The 14,119-nt window shown below is 59.5% G+C and overlaps 1 protein-coding gene across 7 annotated transcripts in view; it reads right to left on the bottom strand.

The window, feature by feature from the left end:
• The window catches only part of BAIAP2 (BAR/IMD domain containing adaptor protein 2), a 43,554-nt gene extending 31,978 nt beyond the window's left edge, over positions 1-11,576 (bottom strand). For all 7 annotated transcript variants that reach the window (XM_066979964.1, XM_066979961.1, XM_066979963.1 and 4 more), the window contains exons 1-3: positions 11,410-11,576; positions 2,732-2,807; positions 1,004-1,090 (exon numbers count right to left, since the gene is read on the bottom strand). In XM_066979964.1, coding sequence (XP_066836065.1) covers positions 1,004-1,090; positions 2,732-2,807; positions 11,410-11,481 — 235 coding nt within the window. In that variant the 5' untranslated portion in view covers positions 11,482-11,576. The remainder of the gene's footprint in view (positions 1-1,003; positions 1,091-2,731; positions 2,808-11,409) is intronic.
• Between the last annotated feature and the right edge of the window lie 2,543 nt (positions 11,577-14,119).

The following is a 14,119-nucleotide window of genomic DNA, read 5'->3' on the forward strand; positions in this document are numbered from 1 at the left end:
TTGCTATAGGCAGCTTTAGTCCGAGTGATAAAGCTGGTTTCCATAGACACTTCGTGCTTCTCCATAAAAACCCAGACTACGCCAACGAGCCGCGCGCAGCAGAGCCGGAGCTGGATCCGGCCGTGGCTCTGGCACCGCACAGCACCGCGAGCCCAACGCCAGCCCTGCCGGGGGCTGCTCAGCACCCCAGGGGAGCCTTCACAGCCACCTCAGCTCAGCCTCCTTGCCAACTGACTGCCTCAGATGACGGTAACGAGCACAACTTGTGCAGCATCTGGCCAGCGAGGTGGCAGGTGGGAGCGCAGCTGGGGCTGCACAGGGAGCCTGGGCACAGAGCACAGCACCCCCGGGGGAGCCTGCGCACCGCAGAGGGGGAACACGAGCTGCGGCAGAGCCCTGGGAACAGCAGCTCCCCGAAGAGCAAATGCAAGAAGGGGAAAACGGGCACAGAGCAGCGGGACTCAGCACATCACGGCTCGGACATGAGCCCAGGCATGTCACCAGTGGCACCGCGCTGGGACACAGCGGACAGGGCACGAGCAGCCCTTGCACTGGCTCTGCTGAGCTCAGCAGGGTGCTGGGTATGACCGCAGCTCCCACATGCCATGATGCTGCCAGGATCCCTGCTTCAGCACGCCCAACCTGCGTGTCCCCAGGCATCCCCACCTCCTGCTCTTTCGCAGGACCAAAGACCCCAGAGGCTTCTAGGGGAGCCAGGGCCGCTCTGAACCAAGACAAAAGCACCAGCAGAGCATCTCTGTGCAAACACTTCCCCTCTGCCAGCACCACAAGCAGCTGACTTCTCAGAACCCAGAAACTAAGATTAGCAGGATTTTTTTTTTTAAGCTACATTAACAGTGAATAGAGGCACAACCACCATTTACACCAGGAGGATCAGCCCCATACCCAGCTCCTTATCCCCATCAGCACAGAGCTGGTCCCATCCCCGCCGCTTTCAGCCTGCCCTGGGCTGACTCCGTCCAGCCGTGAGCGGGCGACTTACCCAGTTCCTTGGATCCTTGGCTTTCGCTGGCCAGCTCTCCCATCTTAACCAGAGCATCAAAGTATCCTTTTGCTGCGTATGTCATACCTAAGAGCATCAAGAAGAGGCAGGTTATAGTCTCTTTCATGGCTATTATAACTTCCACGGCACTGAATAGGTGCTAGACACTAAAACAAAAAAGCTCTTACTTCAAAGGGCTTAACCCCACGGGGAGGGGCGAGACAACAAACAGGCAAAATTAGCGAAGAAAGAACACACCAAGGAAGAAAGCTGGCACAGCAAGATTACAGAGCTATTTAGGAATAAAAAAGGTACGTGCAAGACCTAGGTGGTTTTCATTCCAGCGTAACCATCAGCCTGCTTAGCGCTGCTCAGAAAAAGCACTGTGGAATAATTGACTATCACAGACGTTCATTAGAGTTCAGTCTTGTTTGTTGACATTCCAGCTACACACTTCACTTTAATCAGATAAGCAGGGGGTTTCCTCTAATCACGAGAACATGTTGTACAGCTCCAGCTCAACGCCACCGGATCATGCACCGAAGCTCTTCCAGCATCGTTCGCTGATCAGTGCGCTTCCTTCAGATGCCCCCACAAGCTCCAGGATCCCAAATAAAGGATGACCAGACACAAAGATTTAAAGATTACGGGAAGATCTTGGCTTCAAAGCACATCCAGAGCAGGGACGTGAGAAAAACAGAAGCTGAATGATCACACCGGTTCTCCACACAGCACTGAGGTAACAGCGTGCCCAGCTCCAAACTGTGACAAACCCGGCACGCTGTAAGCAGGCTGTGCCAGCCAGGCGGTTACACCATGCACCAGTGTAATATTTCAGAACAGATACGAGTCAGGTTCTGAGTGCCAGCCTCTGCCCCCCACGGCTGCTTTTCCCCAGTGCCTGCACCAGCCTGGAGGTTGAGCAGGGGACTAAGTGGCAGCAGCACGCCCAGGGCACGAGCCCCACTTCGTTAGCATCATTAGGGGCTGTGCAGTGCCAGCCCACGGTGCCCCAGGAGCACAGCACCCCCACCACAGTCACTTCACCCCCCTCAGCCCCAAAAACACCGCTGGGAAGGGGCAGGGAGGCAGCACAGCTCGGAGGGATGCCAAGGGGGCCTGCATCCACGAGACCCCCGCGGAAACATCCAGGAGCCCGGCCTGGCTGCGGGGAACAAGACACGCTCCAGGCACGAGGCAGGAACGCTCAGATCCTTCCCAGAGGTCGTGTTTCAAGCACCACCCTTTAAGAACATCAGACAAACATTTTTTCTACTGAGTTAAGATTATGACAACCTCCTCCCTTGAAGGCATCTTCACCGAACCAATTTAAAAAATAAAATCCAGGAGACACGCAGTGCAATTTTCTGAAGCGAGCAGAGGCAAAGCAAGCTAGCTCTGCACGGAGCTGCTGCAGAGCTGGGCATCCAAAGTCATCAGTTCAAAACAGTTGGGTTTTGGTTTTCATCGATTCACAGTTCGCTCAGTTAAATCTACACTTCTCTGGTGGCTCCCAATGGGACCCTATATTCCCAGTTGAGAGCTGCCACCAATATTTTTTTTTTTATTTCTTTTCCAATGTATTGTTCTGGACAATGTGAATATTTAAGCGACACTTAAATAAAACTTAAATAATTCTAACGATTCAAAAATGTGTGACCCTGCACAGGGCTTGCACCCTCCAGCATTTCAGCAATAATCACACACCAGCAGTGTGGCTTCACTTACTTGCTAAGGCTTTTTCATAGGTCTTCCCCATGGAAATGAAATTCCTGAGGCTGGGATTGAACTGCTCCATGATTGTCTGGAAGAGAGGACAGCAGACGTTAGCAGAGGTGACAGGAGCTGGGGGCAGCTCAGGGCTCACACCGAACGGCCGGCTCCGTGCTCGTGAAGGCAGTAACAGAGCAAAGCCCCCTGTAACGCAGCACAAACCTCCCGACACCCTGAGCGCGCTGGTTGCACACCGAAGCCTCCGGCACAGCCATGTCCTACCCGCCTTGCTCCAAACCAGCGGCCCTAATGGCCCAGAAGGGCAAGTGGGGTAACTTGGGGTAATTTCCATTGTGGGTAACTGAATGGACAACGCACAGAAGTAGCCTAACGCTAAATCTGACACGACAGCTCTTGAACACAGCTGGGAACAACCCGAGCCATCCCTCGCCCAGCCCCACTGCGGGCACCGCCGCAGTCTGCTGAGCGCAGCCACCCCTGGAGCAGCTTCCCCAGGCAGGCTCCAGCAGGGACCGCTGATACCAGGGGCAGAGCCCAGGCACAGCAGGGGGTGGGCAGACAGCCCGAGCACCCTCCCTCCATCCCGCAGCTCTGCCAGGGAGGGCCACATCCAGGTTTTGAACCCCGCGGGGCGGACGGTGCAGGGCAATGCGGCTCCGCAGCGCGCTGGTCGGAGAGCAGCTGGGACCTCCGGCCTCACACAACATAGGAGATAATTGCTCCAGACCAGAACGTTATCAGATATGGCAAAAGCGGCCATAACGTGGCGTAAATGACCATAACTGGCTGAGAGGGCAGCCAACAGCCCTCAGGCCAAGTGGCGCTCTGGGAGGTGACCGCTGGTGACGGCCCCTTCCTGGGACCAGCACGGCAGCACCAGCCTGGTCCACCACGGACAAGCAGGAGGGGCTGGAGGGCAGCATCCAAAGCAACTGCTAAGCCAACGCAGCTGCAAGCAGCGTACCATCCCCAGCAAGCTGGTGCCAGCTGTGGCTAAAGCTCCATGGGAAGAATTGCACCCCGGTGGCCGAGCACTTGGTGTCACTTTCCAGCTGCCCAGAAATGCAGACACGGGAACACAGCACACCAGAGACAGTCTGCTGGGCTTTCCCTCCTCCCTCCCTTTAAGATCCTTATTTAACCATGAGGCAGAGAAGGACTAATCGGATCACACACAAGAACAGCTCTTTGTACGTTTGTCACAGCAGCGACTGACCCTCTCCTGCCAAAGCGACTCCCAGCACCGACAGCCTCTCTAAAACAAAGCTCTGACTCCCAGCTGGGCTGGGGAAAAGGCAGCAACGTCTCTGTGCTCACTGCGCCCTCCAGACCAGCCTGCAGCAACCCTGGGTCCAGCCCCACATCCCTGCCCCATCCTGTGAGCTGCCCACACGTCCCCACGTGGCGATGCCCGGGGGACAGGGGTTCTGCCCCGCACCGCTGCTGGCAGCGCCCTGTGCTGGGAAGGCAACAGACAGACACTTCTGTCAAATAAGCTGATTAAGCATCTGTCACCTCATCTGAAGCTGGCCAAACACTATAAAGCTCATTTTCTGCCTGAGGCATTTTTATCCTGAGTTCCTGCTGCCTGGCCTTTCCAGGGTACGGCGGTTTAATTTTCTTCTGCGGGTGCCTGTGTGCAGGACGGATCGACAGCGGCGGCCGAGCTGTCGCCTTCCCCTGCTTCAAAACAGCCAGATTTAATTTCCGTGAGCAGCAACCTGCGTGGGATGCCCTGGCCCAGAGACCGTGCCAAGCACACCAAGGGGCATCGCTTCGGTGCTGGCGTTTGCTGGCGCAGGGGATCCCAAATCCCCCACATAACGCAGCAACAGCTGGGGGACGGGGGGCAGAGCCCCAGGGCAGCCCCGAGCCACGCTGCCAAGCCTCAGAGCCCACGATGCACAGCCCTGCAAGGGGCAGGAGACAACCCAAGGGGATCTGGCGTGGCGAGCACGAGGCTAATGAGGACTCCAGGGCTAATTGGAGCTGTGGGCCAGGCCGCGCAGCCTCCAACAGCACAGGAGGGCTCCTCTGGGGCAGCACGGAGCCGTTCAGCGAACACGCTCAGCTTGAGAGGAGAAAATGAACCTGTAGCAACAAGCCACGTAGTGAGTTGTTTTCCATAATTGTAGGAGGCAATTGCACAGGAGCTAATTAGCACTGGGGAGGGCTGCTCTGTCCTTCCCACGTCACGTTTGGCTTCTGTCGGACGCGTCCCCGCTGCCAGCACAGCCACGGCGTGCCACCGCCACGCAGAGCTCGGCCCCAGCCACCTGAGGCTGAGCAGCGCCCGTGCAGAAGGAAAATTGGCAGAAGTTCTGCAGGGAGAGGATTTTTTAAACAGTTTGCTAGGTTAAGTGCAGTGAGTGTTTATGTATGTATGCATGCATGTGTATATAAATAAACCAGTTTTTGCAGCAGTGCCCAAGTAAACAAATCTTCCCCAAAGCACGAAGCTCAGAGAGCCAGCACCCGAATGGGCTCTGCGGACCCAGCACCATCCCCGGGGAGCAGCCCGGGGGGCTCAGCAGAAGGGCACTGGTGCAGGTGGCAGCGCCAGGGAGCAGGGCTCGGGGCCGAAAGCAGCTGAGCTCCTCTCCCGACCTGCAGGGACACGGCACGGCCGCACGGATTTGAGGAAACGCCCTCCCAAAATTCAGCACATCTTCCCCGGGCGGGGGGCCGAGGCACGAGAGCCACAGACTAACACAGCCATTTTGAAGCAGCAAATAAAGAGGAAGAGCGCAGCAGAAAGGATCCCGCTAATCAAGGGGAGGGGAGGGAAGTGGCTTGTGCTGGCCAAATAAAATCCCTGAAACCCTTAAGAGGAAGTTTGCTGAAAGTGAATGCCTTTAAGACATCGCCTCGAGACTCCAACATAAATAACCCCGCAGGATGAGGGCATTATAAAGGACTCTTCACTCCAGAGATAAAAATAGAGTTTTTCAACCCTTATTTTCACTGCCATGGTGGGAAAGGAAGCCAACTCCAGAACTAACACCTCCATATCCCCCAACACAGAGAAGCTGGAAAGCTACCAGCTGCCAGGAAGAAACAAATACTGGAAGATAAACACGTTGACATCAGGGACTGTGCTCAACAAGCAACCGCTTCTCGTGCCCAAGAGAGCCGGCACAGCACCGCAGCTGCCTGCTGGGGGGACTGGTGCTCCAGCAGCCCCCGGACAGGCATGCGGAGAGGGCAGGGAGCAGTCTGTGTGTGTCTGTGTGTGCTCCTGCAGCGGCTTCTGTGAGTCGGGAAGGTGAAGCCAGGTTTGCCAGACACTACAGTGAAGCTGGTATTTGGAAAAATTCTGGCATTGAAAGCAAATCTCACTCTCCCTCAAATTTTGCTCCATCAGCACCACCCCCAAGTTGTTTGCCTTCCACATGCCAGCCTGGGCAGAGTTTAGAAAAACACAGACAAAAAGAACTGGCAGCTAAAGGTTGAAAGGGCTTTGCTTTGTTCCACTACGCTAAATTCCCTGGGTAATACCACTCAGCTCTCTGGGATTGGCACGGCTTTTTTCAGCTGCCAAAAACGAAACTAATGCAAAGCACGAGGTCTCCAGGACACAGCCCTGTGAATTAGGGGGGAGAAGAGTCCACAGAAAGCAAGCTCAACTTCTCTCCCCTCCGAGTGGGCTCCACTTTGTGCTACAGCAAGGATTCACCTGCTGTTCCAGTGCCATAATAACCAGCCCACAATTAAAAGTTAATTAAGAGTGCTCCCCAAGAACAAGCTGGAAGTGGAGCTGGCTCGCGTTGTATCAAGTTTCCCTTGCATAGGAGGCAGACCTTCACACCACCTCCCTGAAGTCTTTTAAAAAAATTAAGAACAGGCTTCATGATCTCCCCCGAAGCCCACCCTGCACCTCCAAGGCACCCCACAGCACCCCTGCGGGACACCGCGGCCGTGCCGAGCTCCGAGGGGGCAGCACCACGGGGGTCTCCTTACAGCGCAGCCACCCTGTGCCAGCAGCTCGGCTACGAGGAAGTTTTGCTTCTAAATGGGTCAGCCCTGCTTCAGGAACGCCTTCCATTATTTCTGTGTTAATATTTAATGTCCAAACAAACCCCGCTGCTGCCGCCACCTCCGCGCGCCCTGCCCTGAGCTCGGCGGTGGGACGAGCCCCAGCTCTGGGCGCTGCGGGGCCGGCCGTGCTGGCCGCATGGATGCTCAGCGCCTTCCAACACACCCCGCTGCTCTGCCCCAGGAATTCCCCCACCATCCCGAGCCCCTGGGGTCTCGGATACCATAACACGCAGCACAGCAGCAGCCTTTCCCAACGAGAGCTGCTGATGGCTGCTGTTCCGCAATGCTCCCTCGCCAGCGGCAAGGCCGCCGTGCCAAGAGCTCCCCAAATTCGCTGTGATCGAGCGGGAAGGGCTCAGCGGTGGTCTTCAGGGCAGGGCAAGCACAAGCCCCTGCCCCACGGCCCAACAGCATGGTCAGGGCTCAGCACCGCCTTTACTGGAGATGATGCTCAGGGGCAAGGGACTTCAGGGAAGAACAGGGACCCTTCTTTAAGCTTTAGGCCACTTAATTTCACCTAGGCACCATGTCAGAGGATGAAGGCACCCAAGTTTCTGGGCTGGAGCCTGGGTACAGGCTTGGAGGGAGCTGGAGCCCTGCAGGGTGCTGAGCACCAGCAGCACGCTGGCTCGTGGCACCCCCTGGGAGCACCCCGCAGGATCCCAGCAGCAGGAACACCACAGGGCAGACCCGGCCCCAGCTCCAGGGCTCTGCTGTGAGCCGGGACAGCCGCCGGGAACTGGGGGCTGCAGGGACACTCCTCCCACAGCCCCCGTGCCAAAGGGCTCAGCTCTGCCAAGGGCTTTTGCAAGACCAGTGCCTGCACGGGGGATGTTTGCAGCGAGCTGCCCTACGCCCTGCAACGTGAGCAGCAGGGCTGCGAAACCTTAGCTGGGAGCAGGCGCAGCACAAGAAGCCACCGAAGGCAAAGCCAGCGGCTGCCACCGCTCCAGGGAGCGGCACGGGAAGCATTCGGGGGTACCTTGGGCAACTTGTGAGTTACCTTCTGGATAACACTTCGTAACCCACACGTTTCAGCGGTTTTGAGGGGTGCAACAGAGCTCACGAACCCCTCTCCACACCGTGGCAGAGCGGTGCCCGCACGGAGGGGAAGGAGCAGCGAGGGCAGCCCCGCACCGCCAGAAGCGCCCGATCAGCACAAAGCTGCAAATCGGCTCCACCGCAAGGCCAAGCCGCCTACAGAGGTGCAACTCGGCAGAAGCGGGTTGTCCCTGCGAAAACACCACAGCCCTGGGCCCTGCTCGCTAAGAGGCACCGATCCCGGTCTCCACCCTGCACCCTCCTGCAGTCACTGCTGGGCAGGAGCTCGGCACAGCCCGCTCCCCGGCCACCAGCACGGCACCCACGCAGGTGCTGCAGGGCTCATTTCGGAGCCCCAGAGCCTGGGTGCAGGGAGCACCCAGTGCTCCGAGGGCCCGAGAGTGCAGCGCACGAAATTTGGGGGTGGCACAGGCTGGCTTCTGGGGCCAGCTCTTTCATCTTCTGCCACAGCGTGTTTTCCCTCCGCTGCCAAACACACCAAGCCACCCACCATTTCCCTTCTGATTCACTTGAGCAAGAATCTCCCCTTCCCTCTGGACTTGGAGATAATGAGGCAAGAGGCTGTTACGCTGGCAATAACATTTATTACATCTGATGTGGAGCAAGCGACTATCAGAAATTGTGTCTGCGTTTGTGCGAGACAAGGAGGCTCTGAGTTTGGGGTGTTTTTAAGCAAGCCTTTCTCCAAGCACAGAGCTATTCACACACCATTGCAAAGCAATCTTCCACGCAAAGGAATGGCTTTGAAATGAAATGGAGGTTGGCCTGTAAACTGCAGTAATCTAATCTGTCGTAAGTGAGACAGATTTGTCTTCGGGGGAAGAAGAAATCGTCCCTCCTTCCTGCAAAGGAGGGCTCTGTGCGATGTGCGAAGGACAAAGCAGGGCTCAGGAGCTGCTGCACGGGGAGCAGCCCGGGCTCAAGGGAGGGTGGCCAGAGCCTGATCCTACAACAGGAGGAGCTTTGCCCAGCCCCGTACTTGCAGAGCCCTCGGAGCCAGCCCCGCAGCTGTGCTGCTACAGCAAGGTCCACACAAGTGAATCAGCACCAGGGGAAGGTGGGATTACATTGGCAGGAGGTGCCAGCATCCTCCGTCTCCCTCTGTAATTACTACACATGTGTAGGCAGCTGCCTGTAGTGGCAGCATCGGCAAGGGGGCGGCTGACAGCTCCTCCACCATCTCATTAGCACAGTCACTCTGAGGGTGAACACTGGTTCTGGAAAATAATTACAATGGGCTTCCCAAGCAGAACGCCTCAGGAAAGCCTGTGCTGGGGGAGAGGGTGCCGGGCACGGGGAGCGACTGTGAGAGCTGCTCCAGGCACCGCAGGGGAAGCGGCGTGGCCCCAGTGGGGCTGGAAGCTGGTGAGAGGATGGCGGAGGCTGGAAGGGAGGCACGGAGCTGCCGCCCCCACCTGCACCCACACTCTGTGCCCTGGTTCAGGGGAGGCAGCACTCAGCCTCCGCCTTGGCCCCTTCCTCCGGCTTGGCTCCTCCTGGCCCCGTTTTTGCCCCAAGCGGTGCTCAGGCTCCAGCAAAGGCCAGAAAAGCACGGGACAAAAACCACTTCGACAATGGGGACTGGTTTTGGACTGGGAGACTCCCAAGCTTCCAGAGCTCCAGGAGCTCGCAGCCAGCGGCGCCCCAAGCCACCAGCCCTGGCGCTGCGCCCCACGAGGCTGCGCGAGTCCTCCAAGGGAAGAGGCAAACGCCTGCTTCCTGCACGTACCCCATGCAACTCCTCCAGAAGCCAAGAAAAGCACCGTCGTCTTCAGAGAAAAGGCACCTCCATTGACTGAGGAAAATGCAAATAGAGTCATCGCTGTCTTCCTTCAGTCGCCAGGGCTGAGAAGCTCGGATGTTGTTGGGTAAAGCCACAAGACTTGCCTCCAGCTCCAAGCTCTCACCCTCCGCACCCCGGCTGCTCCCTCAAACAGATTCAGGTGCGACCTGACTGCAGCCTGTCACCTTCACAGTTCCTTTGCCTGCTCTCAGGGCCCAGCGAGCCAGGGCATCCCCACACCACCTTCAGCAGGTCAGGCTCAGACAGGCACAGCTGCTCGCTGCGAGCTCCTCACCAAGTTCCCAGCCCCGCGGCTCGCACAGCGCAGGAGCGATGGAGCCGAGGGTGGGAGGCAAGCAAAGAGCACGACCAATGTCCACCCTTGGGTTCTCAGGGGACCAGCGCCACTAAGTGCAGCTGTTTTTGGGGCAGAACTTCTCAGCACTCCCCTCCAGCCAAGGCGAACACCAAGGTGGGTTCGAAGCCGCCCGAGAGCCACCCTGCGCGCTCACTGCGCACAGACTCCTGGAGAAATGGTTACCTGCCGCACAAAGCTGCCATCGCCGCAGATCACCAAGGACAACACCCCTCAAACAACACCTGAGTCACCAGCTGAAACCCTTCCGAGCAGCTGCCCCTGGAGCCCGAGCACACCATGGGTGTGCAAAGCACAGCGCGGTGCTCGCCCTGCTCCAGCGGCTCCCGCCCAGCCCAGCTGATAAGAGCGCAGGAGGGGGCAGCTTTTGGGTGCACGGGGCCATTAAATCAGCCCCCCGGGGTGACGGGCTCTGCCCGTGTGTGACAACAGCACAGGGACTGGGGGACCAGCGGCATTTAAAGGGTGCAATGGAGTCCCACAGACACCCAAACCCCATGTGCTGCTCGATGCCCGGGCAGAAAGCTCCAGCCGCAGCCCTGCTGCACACCAGGTTCGGGTGCCACGAGCACTGCTTGAACAGCTGCTGTGCCCGAGGTGCCAGCAGGAGACTTCAGAACTTTACTACCTCGATGGTTTTCACGCTAAATTTTCCAGTCAGTGTTTTTTTTTCCACTTAACGCTCACAAGGAACTCGATCTGACCCCTCACGATGCAGAAAACCTCGCAAACCTCCCGGTTTAATGACTGACATCCCACACGCACGCCAGGACAGAAAGGTTCACCCGGGCTCGGCCACAGCACCCAGCAGAGCAGAAAGCTTTCCCTTCGCGAGGGGAGAGCAAGGCACGCGAAACATTTCATTTTTCTCATGCCACTGACGGGGGGGGAGGGAAAAAGGGGCAAATCGGGCGATGGGGAGATTCAGCAGCTCCAGGACACCGACTGCTTTGGGTGCTCGAGGAAAGCCAGGGACCGCCCCGGCGGGGCTCGCCCGTGCCGGCCCGGGGTGACCCAGGACAGGGGGGTTAGGACGGGTCCCCCCCGGGCCGGGGGCCGCTCCCTGCCCCCCCGGGCCGCCCCTCGCCCCCCCCCCCGGCCCCGCTCCCACCTCGACGCACCCCGGGGTGCGGGGGACCGGGGGCGGCTCGGGCAGCGGCGCCCCCCCCGGCGGAGCTCGGAGCGCTCCGTGCAGGCTGCGGGGGGGAGCGGGGGCGGCTCGGCCCCCCCGGCGGCGGCGGCACATCCTCCTCCTCCTCCTCCTCCTCCTCCTCCTCCTCCTCTCCTCCTCCTCCAGCCGCCCCCGCAGCAGCCCCCGCTCTGCCCCCGCGCCCGGCGGAGGAGGGGAGGAAAACGGGAAAGGGAAAAAGAAAAAGAGGGGGGGGTGGGGAAAAAACCTGTTGCCGGGCTCACCTTGTAGACATTCTCGGTGAGGCGGTGCACCTCCTCGGAGCGGGACATGCCGGGCGGGCCGGGCAGCACCATGGGCGGGCGGTGCGGGGCGGTGCGGTGCGGGGCCGGGCGGTGCGGAGCGGGGCCGGGCGGTGCGGAGCGGAGCGGAGAGCAAGGCAGCGGAGCGGGGCCGCCGCTTTTATCAGCTCCCGGCCGCCGCCGCCCGCCCCGGCCCGCCCCGGCCCGCCCGCAGGGAGGAGCTGAGCCGGGCTGAGCCGGGCAGGGTGCGGGGTGCGGGGTGCGGGGTGCGGGGTGCGGGGTGCTGAGCGGGGGGCGGGGGGCGGCCGGGGCGGGGGGCAGCACCGTGCTGTGCCCCGTCTGATGCCTGCCCCCTGCGTGTGCCATGGTGCCCCGCTGCACTCCTATCCTACACCCCGTTCCCATTCCATGCCCTATTCTCGTCCTGTACCCCGTTCCCATCCCCTACCCCATTCCCTATTTCCATCCTATTCCCCATTCCCCATTCCCATTCCCTATTCCCGTATTCCCCATCCCATCCTGTACCCCATTCCCATCCCTTACCCCATTCCCTATTTCCATCCCATTCCCCATTCCCCATTCCCATCCCATTCCCTATTATCCCGTACCCCATTCCCCATTCCCATCCTGTACCCCATTCCCATCCCGTTCCCTATTTCCATCCCGTACCCCATTCCCTATTTTCATCCCATTCCCCGTTCCCATCCCGCACCCCATTCCCGTCCCATACCCCATTCCCATCCTGCACCCTATTCCCATCCCATTCCCTGTTCCCATCCCATAACCCACTCCCATCCCATACCCAATTCCCATCCCTCACCCCTTTCCCACCCCATTCCCTATTCCCATTCCCCATCCGTACCCCCCACTGCACCCCATAACCTGTCCTATAGCCCCTACTCTTCCGCATCCTACAGCCCCTGATGCTCCATCCCATATCGTGTGCCCCTGCAATACTCCACGCCGTGCCCTGCAGTCCCCGCTGTGCCACACACCCTCGCTGCCCCCCATGCTGACCCCGTCCTCCTGCCCGCGCGGTGCCAGGCGGGTGAGGAGCAGCCGGTGGCTGCACGGTGTTGCTGTTAGGTGGGGACAGACGTCAGATGCCATCCAGAAAGGACAGGAGAGTGCCACGGGCAGTCATGGGCACGGGGCCCACAGTGTCCGTGCACAACCTGGAGCAGGGCTTGGCCCGGGCAGGGGAGGCAGCCCCTGCCTGCTGCCCCCCGGGCTCTCCCCTCCTCGCCCCACCAGCACTGGGGTGCTCCAGCATCCCCTCAGTCCTCCCAGCTGTGGAGCTGCCCCACTCCCATCCCTCGGATTGATGGCAGTGCATTTTGTGGGGGTCCCGAGGGATGCGAGCAGCGTGGTTGTGCCTCCGGGCCAGTACCGCACCGTCCTCATCCTCACGGCCGTCCCCACCATGCAGCCGTCCCCTGCTGCTCCCTGCGGTGCTGTCCGTGCTTGAACCAGAGCATCAAGGGGCTTGTCCCTGTCCCTGTCCCTGTCCCTGTCCCTGTCCCTGTCCCTGTCCCTGTCCCTGCATGCCTGCAGCCACACCAGCAAGGAGCACCCAGGGGCTGAAGGTGCCAGGGTGCAAACCACCACGGGCAGCCTCTCCTGGCCCTCGGAGCAAGCATTTCCCTCCTGCCCCTCCTGCCCCTCGGCCACGGGGAGCAGTGAAGTAGTTAAGCAGCCTCGCGTGCCTTTCTCGGTCATCTCCTCCATCAATTCCGAGCAGCAGCCGCAGGAGCAGCCCCAGCCAGTCAATATCTCGGCCCCGAAGCTCCGCTCCTGCCCCCCCCCTGCTGCCTCCCCTCCACCTCCCGCAGGCGAGGAGCCGGGGGGCACCCAGGGGCGCCGCTCAGCCCGGGCATGCCTGGCTCCCAGTTTGGCCTCTCAGAGGTTTCCCACACCAGGGGACAGGGAAGAATTTACGACGTGTGTGCAGGCTTTTCTCGTTCTCTGGCGTGGCCGGTTAACCCTTTGCTGCTAGGGCTGGGGGACAGAAGGGGAGGTGGGACATCGCCATGGGTGGGACATCGCCACGGGTGGGACATCGCCATGGGTGGGACATCGCCACGGGTGGGACATCGACATGGGTGGGACATAGCCACGGGTGGGACATCCCCGCGGGTGGCAGGCCCCGGGCTGCCCATGCACTGCTTTGTGCTCCAGGCTGCTCCTGCCTGAGGTTTGGGGCTGCTCCCGTGGCCGAGGCGCTGCTGGCTTTCCGCTGCTGGAGATGGATTTCAGAGCAAGCGGCCGGGAGGAGAGTGCCTCCATATGCGTCTCCATCACCTTATTTTTAGTTGCGTTATGTAAGTTCTTCGCTACGTCACGAATGTGGGGGGTTCTTGCATCTAATTCCAGTGTGACAGCCCAGCAATTCAAACAAGCTGTTCTTCTGGTGAAGAAGATAAAAGGATTTGTAATTTCTCGTAATAAAAGAGGCCTTTTGGGACGACCCTCAGAGAATCTCGCGCATCTAGGCCTGCTCCCAGCCTCCAAACTGCTCTGCTTTCTTCCTGTCTTCTGCTTCTCTTTATCTCTATCCCCAGGAAATCTGAGTACTGAAAGCCTTTCTGCCTCGCACCCCCTCGCTCCCAAAGCAAATCCTCATCTGTAAGCATCTGCTGGTTTCTTATTCGTACATTAAGGAAAGGATTTACCGAACTCCATTTACCCCTGG

Source organism: Anser cygnoides, chromosome 19 (assembly GCF_040182565.1).
Source record: "Anser cygnoides isolate HZ-2024a breed goose chromosome 19, Taihu_goose_T2T_genome, whole genome shotgun sequence".
In the NCBI taxonomy this organism is placed as follows: domain Eukaryota; kingdom Metazoa; phylum Chordata; class Aves; order Anseriformes; family Anatidae; genus Anser; species Anser cygnoides.